The sequence below is a fragment of the Ovis canadensis genome, chromosome 15, assembly GCF_042477335.2.
Source record: "Ovis canadensis isolate MfBH-ARS-UI-01 breed Bighorn chromosome 15, ARS-UI_OviCan_v2, whole genome shotgun sequence".
Taxonomy (NCBI): domain Eukaryota; kingdom Metazoa; phylum Chordata; class Mammalia; order Artiodactyla; family Bovidae; genus Ovis; species Ovis canadensis.
Genome location: NC_091259.1, coordinates 25,612,330 through 25,632,921, shown reverse-complemented (window position 1 = coordinate 25,632,921; position 20,592 = coordinate 25,612,330). Strand labels below are relative to the sequence as shown.

Sequence of the window (20,592 nt, the reverse complement as noted above, 5' to 3'; positions counted from 1 at the left end):
GAGAGATATATCATGCTCATGGACTGGAAGAGTCTATGTTGTTAAGATGTCTATCTCCCCTAAACTGTTCAACAGGGTCAAAACAATCCAAATAAAACTGCTGCAGGATTTTGTAGAAATTAACATGCTGATTCCAAAATATATATAGAAATGTTGGTTTAGTCTTAGGCCATCTTCTCATCTCATATTAAACCCTCTACCTAGACAATTTCATCCATAACAATGTCAATAGCCACCTCTACCAAATATATTTTGAATGTAAACACCTCTTGAGCAGACGCTTTAACCTCTGAGCTACCAGGGAAGCCCAGAATTTCATTAGAGAAGTAAATTTCAGAGACGGTAACTAACTTGAAAAATTCACCAAAAAGACTGATTATTACAAGTGGAGGTAGTTTCCTTAAAAATACAGAGAATTTCAGAGAATGTGCCAGATGGTGGAATCATTATACAGAGACTAGAGGAATGACTGCCTATTTTTAAGAGAGACCCATCGTTACAAGCAATAATCTTGTACAAAATCCTAAATATTTAGGCTGAACTATTTTGGTGACGGATGTGTTGGAGTATCCTAGACATCACTGGCCTATTCGCCAAAGTCTGCTTCTAGGCTTTCTGAGGCCCTGTTTGAGATACAACTTCCTTTGTGCTCAGAAAAACAGCAAAGGCCCCAGATAGCTAAGAAATTAACCAACAGCTGAGAAGACCTTTATTCATGTAGGAACAGTAGAATACAACACAGGGCACCAATTAGGTCATGGTTTTACAGTCCACAAACATCTTATCTTGAAATGATAAACTGACAGTAAAAAAATACAGATACACGTCTATTAAGTTATCACAACTTATCTTGAATACTTCTCAATGAAAAATACTGAGTTTCTAAATTTTCAGAGGCAGCTATATTAGAAGACTTTGACAGCTGGCTTAAAGTCACCTCGTTAAAGCCAAATACCATTTCCACCCACTAAGCCAACCCAGAGACAGATATACTCTACCTCTGAAATAAATAAACTCAAAAATTTCAGTCTCTGACCAAATTTCCTTTGTGGTCACTTAGTACTTCTCACCTAGAAACTGTAAACAATTCCTTGCTGGCATCCATCCTACTCTACTTACCTTCTAAGTCACTGAGTCCTATATATTCTATTATAGTATTTTTTGATAAAGAATCCACCTGCAGTGCAGGAGACCTGGGTTCAGTTCCTCAGTTGGGAAGATCCCCTGGAGGAGGGCATGACAACCCACTCCAGTGTTCTTGCCTGGAGAATCCCCATGGACAGAGGAGCCTGGCGGGCTACAGTCCATGGGTCGCAAAGAGTCGGACACAACTGAGTGACTAAGCACAGCACAGCACCTTACCAGTGACCTGCTAACTGCCTAATCCAATTGATACTTCTGTGTCTTACTACCTCTACAACACTTGAAATGCCACACCTCTTCCAACTTGAAACTCTCTTGCTTTCCCTTTTATGATACCTCTCTCTCTTGGTTTTCTTCTTTCTACTCTGTGAATCATTGTTGAGTTTAGGTGTTACTGATCTGTGAACTCACTTTCTTCTAACTTTGGGTTTACTTTGTTTTTTTCTGTCATTGGACTGCCAAGTCATTGAGGAGAGATATGGCATCTTTCAATTCTGCAATTTAAGTTCTGATAGCAGGCACCAAATACATTATTAGTGATAATAATTTAGGAAGTAAATAATACATAAAAGCTGTTAAAATCTATAACCATTTAATTTTACCAAGGTACTGTTAAACTGTGAGGTCATTTGGTAGATATATATAGTTTCTCAATGATATTTTGGCAAAATTTCATTTCACAAGGAAAAAATCACAAACAACAAACTTCAGAACATACCGAGCCACTGTTGCTGAGATATTTCACACCAGTATTTCCTCACTGAAAGAATGTCCTTCAGCAATATATTGCTACAATCAGCTCCATAAATAGCACCACTGGATGAATCTTTCACTGTATATATGATATAATTCAACAGTTCTTGACATTTCAGCCTGGGTGCTCCTATTTAAAAGAAACAAGCAAAAACATTAATCTCAAGAAAAATATGTTAAGGACACTTGGAACAGCAACTGTATGAACCTCTTTCTCATAAAAGAGTGATTAGAAAATTACAGCCCTTGGGGCAAAATTCAGCCAATCATCTGTTTCTGAGAACAAAGTTTTGGGAGGTGGGAGGGGCGTTCAGGATGGGAAATACGGGTACACCCGTGGTGGATTCATGTTGATGTATGGCAAAACCAATACAATATTGTAAAGTAATTCGCCTCCAATTAAAATAAATAAATTTATATTTTAAAAAATCCAAAAAAAACCCACCTTTTATTAGACCACAGACATATCTATTAACTTACATATTGTTTATGATTACTTTCAAGCTAAAACGGCAAAGTTGAGTAGTTGAGACAGAGACTATATAGCCTTCAAAAGTCAAAAACATTTATATCTGGTCCCTTTACCAATCTGCTAGTCTGCCAAATCTGAAGGATTATATAACAAAAATAATCATTCACTCTATCCTTAATAATTCACAATTTCTGACATTAGACCTAAAATAATTCAGTTTCTTGATGTTTTTAATAAAAATCTGAATTTATTAGAATAAGATATTAAGGAGACTATTATTTACTTTGAAAAGAAAAATTACTTTCAAGTCCTATAATAGCATTTATTGCATACAAATATATAAGGTTATAATTAGTTTTGTTTATTAGAGGTCCTGAAAGTTTTATATATACATATATATATACATAAATACATTTTATATATATACATATATATAAAATGGATATATTCTTAAAGGTAACAAAGTACATTTAAAAATTACTTAGTTACTTTTGTTACAGTAAATCATGCTGGTGTCACAGTTGAAATTTTTCATATTTCACTATTAACAACCTTAAAATTGCATACATATTTTTTGTTGCAAGCTATGAGCAAGTCATTATGTACATCTGAATATATACTAGTTTAGGGTTTTTTATGATAAGACTAGTTGTATTCAGTATATATGTATGGTAAATAAAAATACACTGATCAACTAAAAACATCACTGCTCCTTGGCCTTTTGTCTAAAATATTATTTTTACTAATGACTTGTATTATAATTTTAGAAATCTGGCTAATGATGAAATGCACGATCACAATATCCTCTGCTGTAATACCCTGTGCATTTGTCACTTATAGTCTTTGTAATATTTTCTTAACTATAACTTCTGTCATAGTTGAACAATATTTGCTTACTGGTTCCTTTCCAGATACCTCTTTTTTTCTCATCTGTTTCTTTCATCAAACCTTAGATGTTAAGCAAGTCTGGCAAAATTTAGACACGTGTTAAATTCCCATCAACCCTCAAACCGTTTGAAAAAAAAAAATTAGGAAGTGAGATAACATGATAGTAGCAACCTGGTCTCACTCTGAAATTAACAATGTTTAAGCTACAAAGTAAAACTCAAAAGCAAAAAAGCCTTAAATAAAAATACACTTTAAAATGTGATCTCCATTGTCAATTTTGCAATAGAAGGGTTTTTTTCACTTTAAAGCAAAATTCTAAGCTGCATACTTTTCTGATGGGCTACGAATGAGCTACAAGTCTCTTTCATTCAATCATAAACTCTGTAAGACCATATTAAGATCTATTAAGAGCCCAGCAGTAGTAGCCAAGAACACAAATTTTAATAGATGCAGAGCAAAAGCAGGTGCAAAAACATTTCAGTGTGGTTTTCTTTTGTCTATGAATGGAGTTTCTTCTCAGGACTTGGAGCTATCCACATGAAACGGCAACTCAGAAGAGATAGAAAACTAAATTTTTGCTAAAGCCATTATCTTTAGACTCAACTTTCATCCTATCATTCTGAAGTATCATTTACTAACAATTCTATATCCTTCTACTTAATGTTTACCCATATTCAGCTTTTCTGATTCTTAAACTAAACTTAGCATCACAAAGCCACTTTCTAAAGAGTAAACAGTTTGAGTCCAAGTTCCTAAACAAATATTTCTGCTTCTAGCTTTTCAGCACTGTATGACAACCATTTCCTTACAGAAAGCAGTTTCTGCATTCTGGTTCAAAATATTAGCTTTTCAAAACATCAACCGTGTAACTATAAAATGGGAGCCATGCGGCTCATCAGGAGCTAAAAAGAACTTATTTATTTATTTATTTATTTATAATAAGCACGGTACTGATTGAGTATGGGTTCTGACTGCCAAGAAAGCTAATTGATCTTAGAATGAATTAGTTAAGAGTATAGAATAAAAGATATTCAAGCCCTGTTCCACTCCATACCAATCAGAATATGCCTATAAGACTGTGTCCCACACGTTTTAAGAGAGAGAATAAAACTGAAGAATATTTAGAAAAGTGACACAAAAGTAGGCCATATGAGCTAAAGGAAGTAGGTCTGTTTAGTTTATAGAAGACAACTCAGGAAATATCATGTCTAACTTCAAATATCTCAAAGGACGTCATATTAAAAAGATTAGTATTTTTCTGTATTATCTCAGAAAATAGAAGCAGTAACAAACAGACAAATTTTCCCCACTATGAGAACTACTCAAAGATAGAAAAGAAAGTCTCAAAAGGTATGTTTAATCATTGAGAATATTTCAGTGCCAGGGACATATAGATGGGATTCAAGAAAAATGGGTAGCAAATTTTTTTTTCCAAGCTATAACGAGTAGATTCCTGCCATGCAAAGTCCATAATTGAGGTCCTGTTACAGTAGCCTCTGGGAATTCATTTCTTTCTAAACTGTACCTGATACAGAAAAAAAGGAGGATGTATTCTGTCTGCCAGCAGAAGCGGAGGCAATGGAGATTGCATTCTAGACCCAGTGGCTGCCGGCAGCCTAGATACCTGCATGTGATGAAGGGATGGGGATCCAGGGGGAGCTGAGGTCTATTAAGTGTTCAGATTTGAAAGGCATCAAACCATCCCTCCAGCTACAAAAGCACCTTTGAAAACCATGACATTATCTTCTAGAGGTTAAAAAACAAAAAATTGTTTAGTCACTCAGTCACGTCCAGCTCTTCATGACCCCATGGACTGTAGATGGCCAGGCTCTTCTGTCCATGGGATTTCCCAAGCAAGAATACTGGAGTGGGTTGCCATTTCCTTCTCCAGAAATAATATCTTTTAATTCTTCCAACCCTGAGATTCTATCATTCTATGCTTGTATAACAGACTTCCCTTGTGACTCAGCTGGTAAAGAATCTACCTGGAATGAGGGAGTCCTGGGTTCAATCCCTGGGTTGGCAAGATCTCCTGGAGAAGGGAAAGGCAATCGACTCCAGGATTCTGGCCTGCAGAATATTGTATAATCCATGGGGTTGCAAAGAGTTAGACATGACTGAGCAACTTTCACTTTTTCACTATGCTTGTATGCTGCTGCTGCTGCTAAGCCGCTTCAATCATGTCTGACTCTATGCGACCCCACAGATGGCAGCCCACTAGGCTGCTCTGTCCCTGGGATTCTCCAGGCAAGAATACTGGAGTGGGTTGCCATTTCCTTCTCCAATGCATGAAAGTGAAAAGTGAAAGTGAAGTCGCTCAGTCGTGCCTGACTCTTAGCGACCCCATGGACTGAAGCCTACCAGGCTCCCCCGTCCATGGGATTTTCCAGGCAAGAGTACTGGAGTGGGTTGCCATTGCCTTCTCCTGTTTGTATAAATTCCTCCAAATATTTGAAGCTATAATATTAAAAATCATTATATGTACTAGAAATCAGAGTTACTACTCAACATTTATCTCACCATATTGAGACCAAACTCATGAAACAATAACCCATTAAGCCAAGTAACAGCACTTACTTTTATTTGCACATTTGATGAAGCCCTTGACCAAGCTACTGATTTCTTGCATCTTTTTCTGCCTACTGGCTTGTGTCGAGGCTGATACATTTTGTCTTGCTGTTCTCAGACATTCTGTTTCTTTCTGAATATATTTCTGTAAAAACCTTCAAAAAATGAAATGGAATTCCAAAAACTTGTTAAATACTAACATTATTTTTAATAGTTTCAAAATGTCCTTCATGCCATCATAAAGAGCTTTTAAACAACACTTCTTCAAATAATGTACACTAACCAAAACAATTATATTTCCAAGGCCAAGCCCTCAATACCAATTTAAAGTCTGGTCTACAAAGTTCTTAATCTGTTTACTTCTATGATTTTCTACTGCTTTCCTGCTTGCTTTCTCATTTATCATTAAAAGCTTGCAATACAATTAAGAGCTCTCAATTCTTTCTCACCTCTTTCTGCTATTTAGTACATGACCTCTGTGTGTGTGTGTGTGTGTGTGTGTGTGTTACATGACCTACTATTAGGGAAATTAAAATGGAGGAAGTCTTATACAAGCTTCAGAAGCAACAGAGCAGGCCTGTCACTTGCTTCTGATCTGCCTGGACACTGCCTGGATTTCATACCTGCCTGCAAGCACAGCAAGTCAGGCGGCACTTGAGATAAGAAAGGAATGGGTCTTGGAATCTCTTAAGCCCCTGAGGACCTGGCCAGTTCCCCAGGGTCTAAAAAGTTTTATGACTCACAAGGTGAAACCACATTGTAAAAATTAAATCAGTTTCATTTGTGCATGCAAACTGAAGATGGTAACAGTCTGTGGCCTGGGATTATAAGCAGGAACCCCTAAAATAGCAATTTGAAGTCTCACCCTTGGGGTGGACATACAGCCCAGGACCTTTTCCCAATTGGGACTCCAGATTGCTGTTAACAAGGGACTTCCCAGCACTGTTTAAGTCTGAATGTTGGTTGGCCCAATCTGGTGATGTATGTGCTGTTACTCTTCTCTATTGTTTCTATTTCTGTTCTTTTAATAACTGCAAGGAGATCCAACCAGTCCATCCTAAAGGAAATCAGTCCTGGGTGTTCACTGGAAGGACTAATGTTGAAGCTGAAACTCCAATATTTTGGCCACCTGATGCAAAGAGCTGACTCATTTGAAAAGATCCTGATGATGGGAAAGATTGAAGGCAGGAGGAGAAGGGGATGACAGAGGATGAGATGGTTAGATGGCATCACTGACTCAATGGACATGAGTTTGGGTAAACTCTGGAAATTGGTGATAGACAGGGAGGCCTGGCGTGCTGCGGTTCTTGGGGTTGCAAAGAGTCAGGACACAACTGAGCGACTGAACTGAACTGAAATTAAGTTAAATAATCATCTATTAAAAGTTGAACTTATTTATTTGTAACAAGTGATTTCTTTTGTTAACAAATCCTTTGAACCTAAAACAAAAGTAAAACTATCAGCAAAATAGGGACCTCCTTCCTAAAGAGTTGGTAAGTTTTCTAGCCTTAATTTAAATGAAGTCTGCCTATAAGATATTCAAGATTAGCTGGAAGTGTTAGGTACACAGATGGCCTACATGATCAGCTTATGAAAAATATTCATATTTAGATAATAACTGTATTTGTAGTAGGCTTTTCTGGGGACTCAGTGGAAAAGAATCTGCCTGCAAATGCAGGAGATGTGGATTCAAAACCGGGGTCAGGAAGATCCCCTGCAGAGGAAATGGCAACCCACTCCAGTATTCTTGCCTGGGAAAGCCCACGGACAGAGGAGCCTGGTGGGCTAGAGTCCATGGGGTCACTAAAGAGACTGGAATAAGTGACTAAAACAACAAAAATTATTTGTGTCATCTGAAATAAAGTAAGGAACCACAGGAAAAGAAGTATGTATTTTTCATGTTATCCACGATGAAATCCTCAATGGTCTGTCTAGTGCCAAATAAGAACTAAAAAATAAAATAGATTATCTATTCTAAACACTCAAGAATTAATATATACTCATATTTCCCTAGACTGAAAATGTTCTTTCAAGTTTATCAGTATTCTACATTACTTTAAAATACTTTCTCTTTCCTAAGTCTTACCACCTATTTCTAGTTATGAATGGATTTCATAATTGAAAATTATGCCTTTATATAAAAGCATCAATTCTGTTTGTCACTCCAGTCAAGTAATGAATTGTCTTTCCAAAGCATAAGTTTTGTTTGTTAACTGCATTTATATGGAATTTTTCTAAAATTCTTTTTTACTTTTTATTATATTTATATATGGCAGTTACTTAGAACAATATTTAAAGATATCAAAGTTATAAGGACTTAATATAACTTAATTTTATTCTCTAATTTGAAATAAAGTCTTATGAATGAAGTGATATAAAAGAAATTCTCTCTCAAGTGAGATATATCAAAGACATTTTATTGAACAAATAACTCAAAAATCTTAATTTTTTTATATGAACATCCTTTAAAAATTATGTTTTAGATAAATATTGAGCATCAATTTCCTATGCAAGGCACAATGATATATAAGGAGCAAAGATAAATTGACCTATATACACACAAAAATATCACAACAGAAATAAAAATGAAAGAGAAAAGAAAAGATGAAAAAAAAAAATAGAATCGAATACCTAAAAACAGCATCCCAATTCAAATATTTCCCTTGTTTGGAATCTGAATGCTGATCTAAATGTCGAACAGTTTCAGGATCCTTAATCAGGCGCTTAAATTTCTCAATCTCTCTCTGAAAATGAAAAAGAACAAAATAATGAGTTACCAATCACACATTCATTTCAAAGAAAGATTAAATTTAAGTAATTTACTACCTTTCGCTCTGTAGCTCTATCGAGTTCTAGTTGACGGCAGCAAATAAGCAGATCATTAAGTGCTAGACTCATGATTCAGAATTTCAGAAAACGTATCTGTAAAAAAATACATATATATGTAAAATTATTTCAGATTGTGGTATTATACAGTTAGATCTAACTGTATAACTAGAGGCATATTACAAAGCATAATGATTTTCCTTAATATTTCCATATTTAAATGATTTTCTTAGAATATATCAAAACAAAGCCTTAACATGCAAATGTATTGAAAATAAGAAATGTGTAATTTACTTTATTGTTCTGAGACCTCTCCTAAGAAACATGACATTTATATTAAAATATAAAAGATGAATTAAAAAGACTGTCAGGTAAAGAATAAGGAAAAGAGCACTTGAGGATTTAACACTAACTGAACTATTCAAAAACACCCTTTCTTATAGTGACTTGCCATTTTGCTGAACCAAAAGCTTAACTTCTGTTTTCGAATTGATATGTTAAGAGGTTCTCAGAGCTAGTAAGCCCCGCCAAGCACTTACATCTCAACTGGATTTATAGTTCTCATTTAATACATAAAAATAGAGGAAAATGATACTATTGTTAAACAAGGAAATGAAGGAAATTACACACTATAGTGACAACCTTGTAAATGTCAAAGGTCTACTATAGCTTACTATGCCTTAATACCATTGCAGTAGACCTCCTTTCAGATTTTTTGATATACTCAAAGCTTTCTTCGATAAACTTAAAAAATAATCCTTCAAGAAAAGGATTGTTTTAGTATTTCTGAGCCTTTTTACAAAGAAGCTTCATTATTGTTACCAAAAATATTTATAAACAAAAAAAAAATGTCCCTATGTCTATTATATCTACACTACATATACATCTCAAGAGGAAAAAAGGAGGGTTGAGTCCTTTCCCCATCTTTTCACCTAAGTTCTACTCAATCTTTCAAGATCAAGCATGTTTTTCTCCCCCTGCAATATCTCACAGAATCTTAAAATTGGGAGGAACAGAAAGACCATGTCCAATCTTCCTATAAAGGAAGAAGTTTCTCCAACAAAATTACTACCGTCTCTTTTGACACTCAGAACTACCTCTATTGGCAGATAGCTCTAGTTGTCTTCTCCATTTATATTCAACAGTTGTTTTGATTCCTTTACCCCTATTACAACCTCCTTCCAGTTAAGTTCAGTTCAGTCTCAGTCATGTCCAACACTCTGTGACCCCATAAACTGTAGCACACCAGGCCTCCCTGATCATCACCAACTCCCGGAGCTTGCTCAAACTCATGTCCATCAAATCGGTGATGCCATCCAACCATATCATCCTCTTTTACAACCTCCTTTACTGTGCTGTATAATATAGGCCATTGATTACTTGATGGTCATTTTCATTTGACTGTATGTTTCTTGAAGACAAGAACTGTTTTCATTTTTCCATTATAGTTTTATCAAGAACTCTCCCTTCTTGCTCAATCTTAGTTTAAGCCCTCTTGAGTCAATAATGAAAATAAAATTGGGATTCTAACCAATGAAATGGTTTTGCCAGTGATCATGTATGGATGTGAGAGTTGGACTGTGAAGAATGCTGAGCACCGAAGAATTGCTGCTTTTGAACTGTGGTGTTGGAGAAGACTCTTGAGAGTCCCTTGGACTGCAAGGAGAGCCAACCAGTCCATCCTAAAGGAGACCAGTCCTGGGTGTTCACTGGAAGGACTGATGCTGAGGCTGAAACTATGCTGTGAGGGGTTGGGGGCAGGAGGAGAAGGGGATGACAGAGGATGAGAAGGCTGGATTGCATCACCGACTCAATGTACGTGAGCTTGGGTGAACTCCAGGAGTTGGTGATGGACAGGGAGGCCTGGCGTGCTACGATTCATGGGGTTGCAAAGAGTTGGACACGACTGAGCAACTGAACTGAACCAATGAAAACACCTTAACAACATCCAAAGAACCATAAAGGCAGGCACCTATATTCCTAATATGTTACTTGTAATGTGAAAAAAATGCATGCTTACTGAACATGTGACACTTTCAAGAAATGGTAGCTCTAAAGTTTTTTTTTTTTTTAAGCTGTGTTGACTTTGCTTTTCTCCCTATCCATCTCTCAGAGATTGATTATTTTCAAGAAAACAAAACAGTTCAGTATTACCTATATAAATACGAAATGTTCCTTCACTGATACAAGCAACAATATTTACTTGGCAACTACTGTGTTCAAGGCATTACCCTAGGGGTAGAAACTTAAAGAACAAATCCTACCTTCATGGAGTCATAACTAGTTGGGGACAGTAACAATAAACTAGTACACTGATAAGTCAATGCATAATTCCAAATTGTGACATATGTCTCAAAAGAAGCAAATACTATTTATGGCCACCTGATGAGAAGATCTAGCTCACTGAAAAGACCCTGATGGTGGGAAAGATTGAGGGCAAGAGGAGAAGGGGACAAGGATAAGATAATTGGATGGCATCACAGACTCAACAGACATGAGTTTGAGCAAATCTAGAGATAGTGAAGGACAGGGAGGCCTGGCGTGCTGCAGTTCATGGGGTCGCAAAGAATCAGACATGACTTAATGACTGAAAACAACAAAAAATAAATAAAATTTATTTTATAAACTACCAAAGAAAATGTATCAGAGGAGCTTAAAATAAAGCCAAGATCTGAACGAACTGGTGCCAATCACAGAAAGAGTGAAGAGAACCCAACATCTTAGAGATGGAGACTAGCTTAGCCAAAGGTTCCTAAGATGGAAAAGGCAAAGAATGTTGGAGGAACTTAAGATGACTAGAGGAACTAGAGTAGTTAGCTAGAGTAAGAGTTTCACTAGATAGAGTTTAATTCAATCAATACATTAATCCACAACAATTTAGGTTCCACTCCCAACATGCAACTGCTATGATAGATATTTCTTAAGTAATAGCTTCTGAATTGGCAAATCCATTGTCCTTTTCTGACCTCAACCAAGTTGATCCCTTTGCATAATTTGACAATGATGTTTATATCTGATCTTCCTGCCCTTGGCATGCCATTTTCATCTTAATGGTAAAAGTGTGGGCTCTGTGGTCAGACTGTACTAGTTCATATCCTGGTCCTGACACTTAAAAGCTGCATAACCTTGTTGTTCTTGTTGTTGTTCAGTTGCTCAGCTGTGTCCAACTCTTTGCAACCCCAAGGACTGCAGCACAACATGCTTCCCTGTCCTTCACCATCTCCCAGAGCTTGCTCAAACTCATGTCCACTGAGTTGGGGATGCCATCCAACCATCTTGTGCTCTGTCATCCCCTTCTCCTTCTGCCTTCAATCTTTCCCAGCATCAGGGTCTTTTCTAATGAATCAGCTCTTCACATCAGGTGGCCAAACTATTGGAGCTTCAGCTTCAGCATCAGTCCTTCCAATGAATATTCAGGGTTGATTTCCTTTAGGATAGACTGGTTGGATCTCCTTGCAGTCCAAGGGACTCTCAAGAGTCTTCTCCAACACCAGTTCAAAAATATCAATTTTTCAGTGCTCAGCCTTCTTTATAGTCCGACTCTCACATCCATATATGACTACTGGAAAAACCATAGCTTCGATTATACAGACCTTTGTCAGCCAAGTAATGTCTCTTTTTAATACACTGTCTACGTTGGTCATAGCTTTTCTTCCAAGGAGCAAGCATCTTTTAATTTCATGGCTGTAGGCACCATCTGTAGTGATTCTGGAGCCCAAGAAAATAAAGTCTGTCACTATTTCCATTGTTTCCCCATCTATTTGCCTTTACATGCACTTTCCCTTCTATCTGGAAGGTTCCTAGAACCCTGCAGGGCAATTTAACACTGCAAGGTCTTACCACAAATGGAACTGATTCTCCCAGGTTCAGTTTCTACAGAACCTCATCCACTCCTGTACCATCACAATACTCTTCTATCACATTTTCACTCTGAATGGTAATAGTCTTTTTACTTATCTATACCTGGTAAAAACAGCACCCAACACTCTTGAGTGCTTAAGGTGGAGCCCTAAACTGAGGTCATAGGTGTGGAGCCCTGTACCAAGGTCACAGGATAGAAATTTCTGCAACTGATGAAGCCCCATAGCAACTGTTGCCATGAGCCTCTGTATGTAAACTGGCCAGCACCCTGACCCCATTCCTGTAAAATACCCATTCTATAGCATCCTAACCAATCACCTAATGCCACCATCCCAGTAGGAATTTTCTGTCTTGAGGCTATAAAAATTGGCTAGAAGCCTGCAAAAGTGTTCGGCTCTCCCTTGAGCCAGCCCACTGTTCTAATGGCCTCTACCACTCTAATTTTACTCTCCTCTCATTCTTCCTCATGTCTGGAAATTCTTTTCCAACCTGTGCACAGGCCACGACATTTTTGGTTGCCTGTGTGGGGACTTGGGGTCTCTTCCCCTACCTCCTGGCCTCTCGTTTCTCACAGGGATCTCTGCCAACAGGCAAGTGGCTATGGAAGCAACTGAGGTCGTCTGGCCAGGGTTACCCCCTGGTGTATTCCAAAGGCCCCATTGCTCACTGCACCCCAGTAGCTGTCACACAGATGGGTGAAGGTCTCTCCTTTTGACACCTTTCTGAGGATTAGGCCAACCAATATTGTGTGGACACAGGCCAGGCACTTAAAAGCCACTATGGCACCTGCCACATGAAGACACCTGTGTGAGGATAAGGGAGTCATAGAATGAATTACACCACAAGGGCATCTACACCCTAGCAAGACAACTTCCATGCTTCATGTCAGGCACATAGTGGTTGAATCAAAACAGAGCCCACCGTCCCCTGGCCACCGCCTCCCCAGTAGGATTGTAAGGTGGATTCCTCAGCCTATCTTCCCTGTCACTTTCACTTCTTTCCTTTTTAGTCCGGATTGATTTACAGGAGCCTAGGTGTTGCCTCTGAGTCATTCCAAGAGTGCCCTCCACATTTCAGGGAAATGCCAAATGGTGAGTCACCCGGTCACTCCTGAGAATATCTTTCTCTGCCTGGGTCACACAGTACCTTAGCTGAACAGTTCTCAGGGGTCACCTCTCACTGCCAGATGCACTTGTTGGGACGGTCAGCCATTTTGTGCCATCAGTTGCACGAAGAGATCACTGGAACAAAAGGGACGCCTGTCGGCTGGTGACTCTCAGTACCCTCATTATATGGCAGGCAGACTAACAGTGGGTTCTGATATGTCCTGGGAGCCTCTGTCTCAGACTCACCCCTTGGCTACATTATCTGGAACTGGAAAAATTTGACCCTGCAAAAGGCCTGGACCCAGTACAAACTGGGGGCCCAAAAAAAAAAATGTCCTCTGAATGACATACTAGATTGTAGCACGATCCTTCAACTTGATCTCTTTTGCCAAAATTAGGGAAAGGACTCACAGTTTCCTTATGTTCAGTCCTTCATGGCCCTTAGAATCTGGATTTGAGGGACTCATGCTGCATGTGTCTTTCTGTTGCCTCCCTATCCCATCCCCCTCTGCCTCCTTCTTCATCAGATTTCCTAGACAACCCCTACTCAACCTTTCCTATCCCCATTTGATATCTATTGTTGGAGACTAGGAAAGGATTCTGAGGTTCCCTTTGGTCCAGGTCTTTCTCCTATATCCAAAAGGCTGAGGGATCAAAAACTCTCCTGAACATTCTAGAGAATTCCCTTCTAACTATTCGTCTCTCAGGGTAGGGGGGGACCAAGCTTCCTTCCCTACCCTTGCAAATTCCCTTACTCCTTCAGATTCTTCTAATCAAACAAGACCCCACTTCTCCCAGACAGGCAATCCAAGATTTTTATCAGTTGATCTGTCCCTGACATGAGAGTCAATTTGAGCACTATTTGGTCTATATTTTAGTTATAAAACTATCACGACAGAAAGGAAAGATGACTTTTTCACACAGGATGGCCGTATATTGATTAGACTCTGGAGAAAACTGCTTAAAATGAAATTTTTTTCTTAGAAACTTGCAAAAACAGTTCTTTTTGCATATGCAATTAAAAACAACTAGCTTGTTAAAAAGGCCTGCCTAGGGAAAACTTGATGTTAACCCTTGCCAGGCCCTTGAAATACACAGCCCACTTTGCCTGAGACCTCAGCCTTGGTCAAATTAGAACTTTAAGTCAAGAAAAAAAAAGCATCAAAGAGACATTTTAAAACTGGAAAACTATGAGTTCTCTATCTGTCCATCTGGACTTATGTATTTCTCAGCGTGTATCTTTTTTGATAATACTGAAGTTAAGATATAAATGAGCTCTAACTTAATTGGCCTCAAGAAAAGTAATTGCTTACAAATCAAACAATTCTAAATACAAGAGAAACTTAACTGAATGAATCTGAGGTTCATGTGAACTGGGAAATATTCAATATTAAGTATCCAGTATTAATGTTTGTTTGCTAATCTAACATAGACATGTCAAGTCATTAACATTAAGCATAATATTTTCATTGTGCCTAGGTTTAACATGTTAAATATTGTCATATTTTATATCTGTTACATGTTTGTCAACGAGGAAAATATCTTGAGTGACGAAACTTCTAAAAAATAATATGCAAATGATATGAGCTTTTAGTAAACTCTATTAGGAATAAATATACTTTAAAAATGTCTGTCTAAAATAGTCTTTCCAGATTTTGTTAACCTGAATGTCTACAGTTGTGCTAAACTAAGTGATAGAAGTTTATTGAATACCTAGGTCATTTCTAAATAAGATTCTGAAATATTCATCACTGAACACTAACGTCCTTTTACAGAGAAACTAAAAGAGATTTGGGACTATTCATAAATATGTTTGGTGCTACTCTGAGATGTTTTCTATACGAAAGCTAAGGTTTTTTTTTAGAAATTATCACTGATATTTATGCTTACCTATCTACAGAATGCTAATATAAAGGTCAGTTCTTGGTTGCTTAAGAAAAGTAGGCTGTATGTTTTTAATAAAGAAGGTATGCGGAATGAAACTGCATTTTATGAAGGGAAAAGGAAGTAAGTCTGACTTACAGGTGGTTGCTTCAGGATGCGAGAACAAAGTAACGGGTACAGAAAGTGATAAGAAGTTTTGTGGAAAGTGGACCCTGAGAAAAGTTTTGTCCATGATTTGAACTAAGTTTGAAATAAATTTAAGTAAATTTGCTTTTAAATGAATTTAAATGCTGGTGCAAAACTTAAATTTGGCCTTTCTCTCTGTTAAGAGGACACACTTTCTTCAGATGTTGAACTGCTTCTAATAATAGATTTAAGTTTCTTTACCTCTTAATTGATCTGTTCTATATTTGCCTTTGAAATCCTTTCTGCTACTTTGGCCAAGTGAATAACTACTGTTTCACAGTGACCAATATGAGTCTATCTGACAGTTATAAACCCTCTTATTATTTATTGACAAAACTTCCCAAATGATTTGACTTTTAGCTAACTTTGGGATGCTTCAGAAGGACCCTGAGACATTCCAAAAAGAGATATTAAATTACTTGGGTTCATCTGACATGTTAAATTATATGGAGAGTACTGTTGGAGGAATGATGAATCGTCTCAGGTTATATTGTATGGTTGATATCCTAAAAATTATGTGGAATACATGAAAATCTGATATGTCCTGGTAAAATGTCAGTTATAATTCTAGTTACCTACCATGTTAGAGTGTTACATGTCACAGCAATGACCAGGTTTCTTTGTCAATGGCAATTTAATCAGATTCTAAACATGTCTTCTGTAGTTTCACTCTGATGTCTTTGCAAGAATACTGCTAGTTCAAGATTTATGGAAAAGACTTTTCTAAGGTTAACCAAATAAACATATTTTATTATTAACAGTAAGCTGGTACCAGACTGGAATTTGGTCTTCTCTCTCTGTTAAGAGAAAAAGTTTTCTTAGAATACAGCTTTTGAGCACAGATTGTGAATTTCTTTGCCTTTAAGTGATTTATATTTGTTTCTAAAATCTTTTGTTACTTTGTTAAATAAGCATTATTTCACCATGATCTATAAAAATGATGGTAGATGTAGACAAAGCTCATTCTGCTTCTACAAAAATTAACCCCTGTCAATTTAAAACATGGCAATAGTCCACTCAGAGAATGGTCCACTCAAATCCACCCTTTGAGTGTACCACTCCACTCAGAGTCTACACAAAGAGTCAGACACAACTGAGCAACTGAATTGAACTGAGTCTACTCCTAAATTGGGGAATTAAAAATGGGTGAATAGCTGTTAATCAGAGTTGGGGCTAAGGTAAATCCAAGATGGCCACTTGGATTTTCCCAGCTCCCTGACAAACCTCATTTTTATTTGATGAATTAAAGCCTTCTCTGGCTACAGGGTTAATGTCCTCACAATGGAGAGAAAAAGAAAAAAATATACATATATATATATATATATGCTTCACTGAATATTAAGTTCTAGCTTTGTTAACTAAGGTCTATTTACTAAGACTCACTTCTGAGATAGCTGTTATATCACTCCTGCTGCTGCTAAGTTGCTTCAGTCGTGTCTGACTCTGTGCGACCCCATAAACAGCAGCCCACCAGGCTCCCCTGTCCCTGGGATTCTCCAGGCAATAATACTGGAGTGGGTTTCCATTTCCTTCTCCAATGCATGAAAGTGAGAAGTGAAAGTGAAGTCGTTCAGTCCGTTACATTGCTAAAAGGCTTAATTAGATTGACACCAAGCTATAGTCTGCCTAGTCAAGGCTATGGTTTTCCCAGTTGTCATGTACGGATGTGGGAGTTGGACTGTAAAGAAAGCTGAGCGCTGAGAATTGATGCTTTTGAACTGTGGTGTTGGAGAAGACTCTTGAGAGCCCCTTGGACTGCAAGGAGATCCAACCAGTCCATCCTAAAGCAGATCAGTCCTGGGTGTTCATTGGAGGGACTGATGTTGAAGCTGAAACTCCAATACTTTGGCCACCTGATGTGGAGAGCTGACTCCTTTGAAAAGACCCTGATGCTGGGGAAGATTGAAGGCAGGAAGAGAAGGGGACAACAGAGGATCAGATGGTTGGATGGCATCACCAACACAATGGACATGGGTTTGGGTGGACTCCGGGAGTTGGTGATGGACAGGGGGGCCTGGTGTGCTGCAGTCCATGGGGTCGCAAAGAGTCGGATACGACTGAGCAACTGAACTGAACTGAACTGAAGCTATAGCCATTTAACAACTAAGTCAGATGACCTGGGCACATACCATGCTATACCTAATGGAAGTTCTTGACTTAAATTCTTACTTATGATCTTACTAACAACTGCTAGCTATAGTATATTCTATGTCACCTGTTTCAGAAACTTGTTTCTTGTGTTACCAAATGAATGACTCAGCCTATGATAAAATGCTGATATGCAGTTCCATATGAGATCAACTATTTTAATAATATAACTCTAGACATGGGAAGAAGTAACAGAAGGGAATATTTTCCTGGACCAAGAGGCCAGTAAAACATGGATGGTCCAGAGACTTTTGCTACTCACAAGGCCTGGTCTAGTAACAGTACACTGAGTGACCTATCAATGGAATCTTCACTAGACTTGGGAATGAGCCTTCCCCGCATTGTGGGACACAGTGGCCATGAAATGCCTCCAAAACATGATCAAAAATGTGGCTATGAAGGGGCCCTGCTGACTGGACATTGGTAACTGCCAGCTGCCTTTACAAAAATTAAATCATGACCACTGCAAGCTGCTGAGCTTCAACAGCCCCTAAAAGTTCAGGGTAGAGATCAGAAATAAGTCACTCTGTCTTCTGGGAAAAACTGGAAGAACGAGCCTTCAGAAAGTCAGATGTTTTCAGGTCAAGATTTTTATGAGCCCAAATTCTTGCATTCTCTCATACCCAGAGAAACACTAACGTTACAGACCAATGTCTGGTCTTGGTTCTCCTGGTGAGCCCCTCAGCAGTTTTTCTACTTCTATTAAGCTTTGGGCCATGTTTTTTTAACTTTCTTGTTAAGTTTGTTTCTTCTAGAATACAACAAATAAATCTCCAAATAGTAATACGACTAGAATATCCCCCAGCCAACACCCAGACAATGCTGGAACAAGCTGCCTTATCATTTTGTGAACTCTCATCTCCCTCTGTAAATGCACCCTGGCAGAAAGTGGGCATTGGGACTCAGGACCCCACAATGTCCCTGCCCAGCTTGGAGAAGCCAGAGCGGTCACTGCCCCATTCCCCAGTGACCTGTGTCCCCATGGCCCAAGACAAGGATAAGGTAGGTAGACAGGTAGTCATGAGCAGGGTGTTAAGCGGCCAAAGTTTGGCCCATAAATAAAAAGAGGGGGGAATGTGGAGCCCTATACCACGGTCACAGGATAAAAATCTCTGGAACTGACCAAGCCCCATAGCAACTGTTGCCATGACCCTCTGGATCTAAACCAGCCAGTACCCTAACCCCATAATATGTAAGATACCCACCCTACTATCCACCCTGTAGCATCCTAACCAATCATCTAATGCCAGCATTCCAGTTGGAAGTTTCTCTGTCTTAAGGCTATGGAAATTGGCTGCAAGCCTGCAAAAGCGTTTGGCTCTCCCCTGAAATGGCCAGCTGTTTTAACAGCAGCTCCCACTCTAATAAATTTTATTCTCCTCTCATTCTCGGAGAAAGCAATGACACCCCACTCCAGTACTCTTGCCTGGAAAATCCCATGGATGAAGGAGCCTGGAAGGCTGCAGTCCATGGGGTAGCTGAGGGTCGGACACGACTGAGCGACTTCACTTTCACGCACTGGAGAAGGAAATGGCGACTTACTCCAGTGTTCTTGCCTGGAGAATCCCAGGGACGGGGGAGCCTGGTGGGCTGCCGTCTGTGGGGTCGCACAGAGTCGGACACGACTGAAGCGACTTAGAAGTAGCAGCCTCTCATTCTGCCTCCTGCCTCGAAATTCTTTTCCAACCCCCACACAGACCACGACACTTACCACAGGATAAAATTACCACAGGGAAGGTAGTACAGTCAGCCGACAGTCAGAATTTTGAACTGGAGAGTGATTCCAAAGCCCAAGCTGTTAATCAGGAGATGCAGTTTAAGCCTCCACAAATTGCTCGCTGATTAAAACTACTAGTTATAAGAGGGGAGAAAAAGATGATTAGTCAAGCCATCTTCTTCAGCGGCCCTACAGTTGGACTCGGCCGAAGCGGAATCTCTGTAAGCGGTGATGTCCGCAGCCTACAAGCCCGCTCAACCTGCCTCCCCCAAGGCCCGAGCCGGCTGTCCAAGCACTATCCAGGCTTTCGGATCAAACCTGGAGTGATCGTGCAGCGTACGTTTCCAAAGGAAGCACTAAGGCTGACTGGCGCCGGGGCACTGTCTGCCCACGCTGGCCAAACACGCACGCTCTACACTCCCAAGAATCGCTTTCCCAAACACAGGGCTCGTCTGAGGGAAACACGCGTGCGCCCTGTCAGCCAATGGCGTGCGGCCCTGCATCCTCCGCTCGCCCTCTAGCGCCGGCTCTGCCTCTCCGCTCCCGCCTTCCCGCCCCGCCCCCATCCAAATGTGAGGGCGGATGTGACGACAGCTCCAAGTAGAACGTAGGCGGGTTTCTTTTCGGCGCCTTTCTTTCTCCGGCGGAAGCGATTGGCTGGCGGGGAGCGAAAGAGGCGGGACAAGTTGCCGCGAGTTCAGTGCCGCCACTGGAACCGGGAGATGCGGCGCAGGGGCTGTCGCTGTGTTGGTTTTTATCCGAGTCTCGTCTCCTACGGTTCCTTCTGGGGCTTCGATCATGCTGTTACCTTCGGACGTAGCCCGGCTGGTATTGGGTAAGCGCCGGCGCGGGAGGGAGGGGTACTGGATCAGGCTAAGCCGGACGGAAGGACCTTTGGAGCCAGAGGTTTTTCCCAGGGTGGGGAAGCTTTGGGGCTTTGCCTCCCCACCTACAAGTTCAGACTGGCGGTGAATCTTCTTCAGTGGGAGGCTCGGGCAGTTTAAGTTTCTTTATGTGTGAATGCTCCTCTCTTCCGAGAC

The 20,592-nt window shown here is 39.5% G+C and overlaps 2 protein-coding genes across 4 annotated transcripts in view; one reads left to right on the top strand and one right to left on the bottom strand.

Annotated features, from left to right (window-relative positions):
* Positions 1–20,270, bottom strand: part of ATM (ATM serine/threonine kinase) — a 154,424-nt gene extending 134,154 nt beyond the window's left edge. The window contains exons 1-6 of one of the 2 annotated variants that reach the window (XM_069554948.1): positions 19,871–20,090; positions 19,547–19,686; positions 8,651–8,746; positions 8,456–8,568; positions 5,834–5,979; positions 1,862–2,026 (exon numbers count right to left, since the gene is read on the bottom strand). In XM_069554948.1, the coding sequence (XP_069411049.1) occupies positions 1,862–2,026; positions 5,834–5,979; positions 8,456–8,568; positions 8,651–8,722 (496 nt within the window). In that variant the 5' untranslated portion in view covers positions 8,723–8,746; positions 19,547–19,686; positions 19,871–20,090. Of the gene's footprint in view, positions 1–1,861; positions 2,027–5,833; positions 5,980–8,455; positions 8,569–8,650; positions 8,747–19,546 lie in introns of both variants that reach the window. The other variant, XM_069554949.1, reaches the window with a different exon arrangement.
* Positions 20,175–20,592, top strand: part of NPAT (nuclear protein, coactivator of histone transcription) — a 52,882-nt gene continuing 52,464 nt past the window's right edge. The window contains exon 1 of one of the 2 annotated variants that reach the window (XM_069554950.1): positions 20,175–20,387. In XM_069554950.1, coding sequence (XP_069411051.1) covers positions 20,351–20,387 — 37 coding nt within the window. In that variant the 5' untranslated portion in view covers positions 20,175–20,350. The remainder of the gene's footprint in view (positions 20,388–20,592) is intronic. The other variant, XM_069554951.1, reaches the window with a different exon arrangement.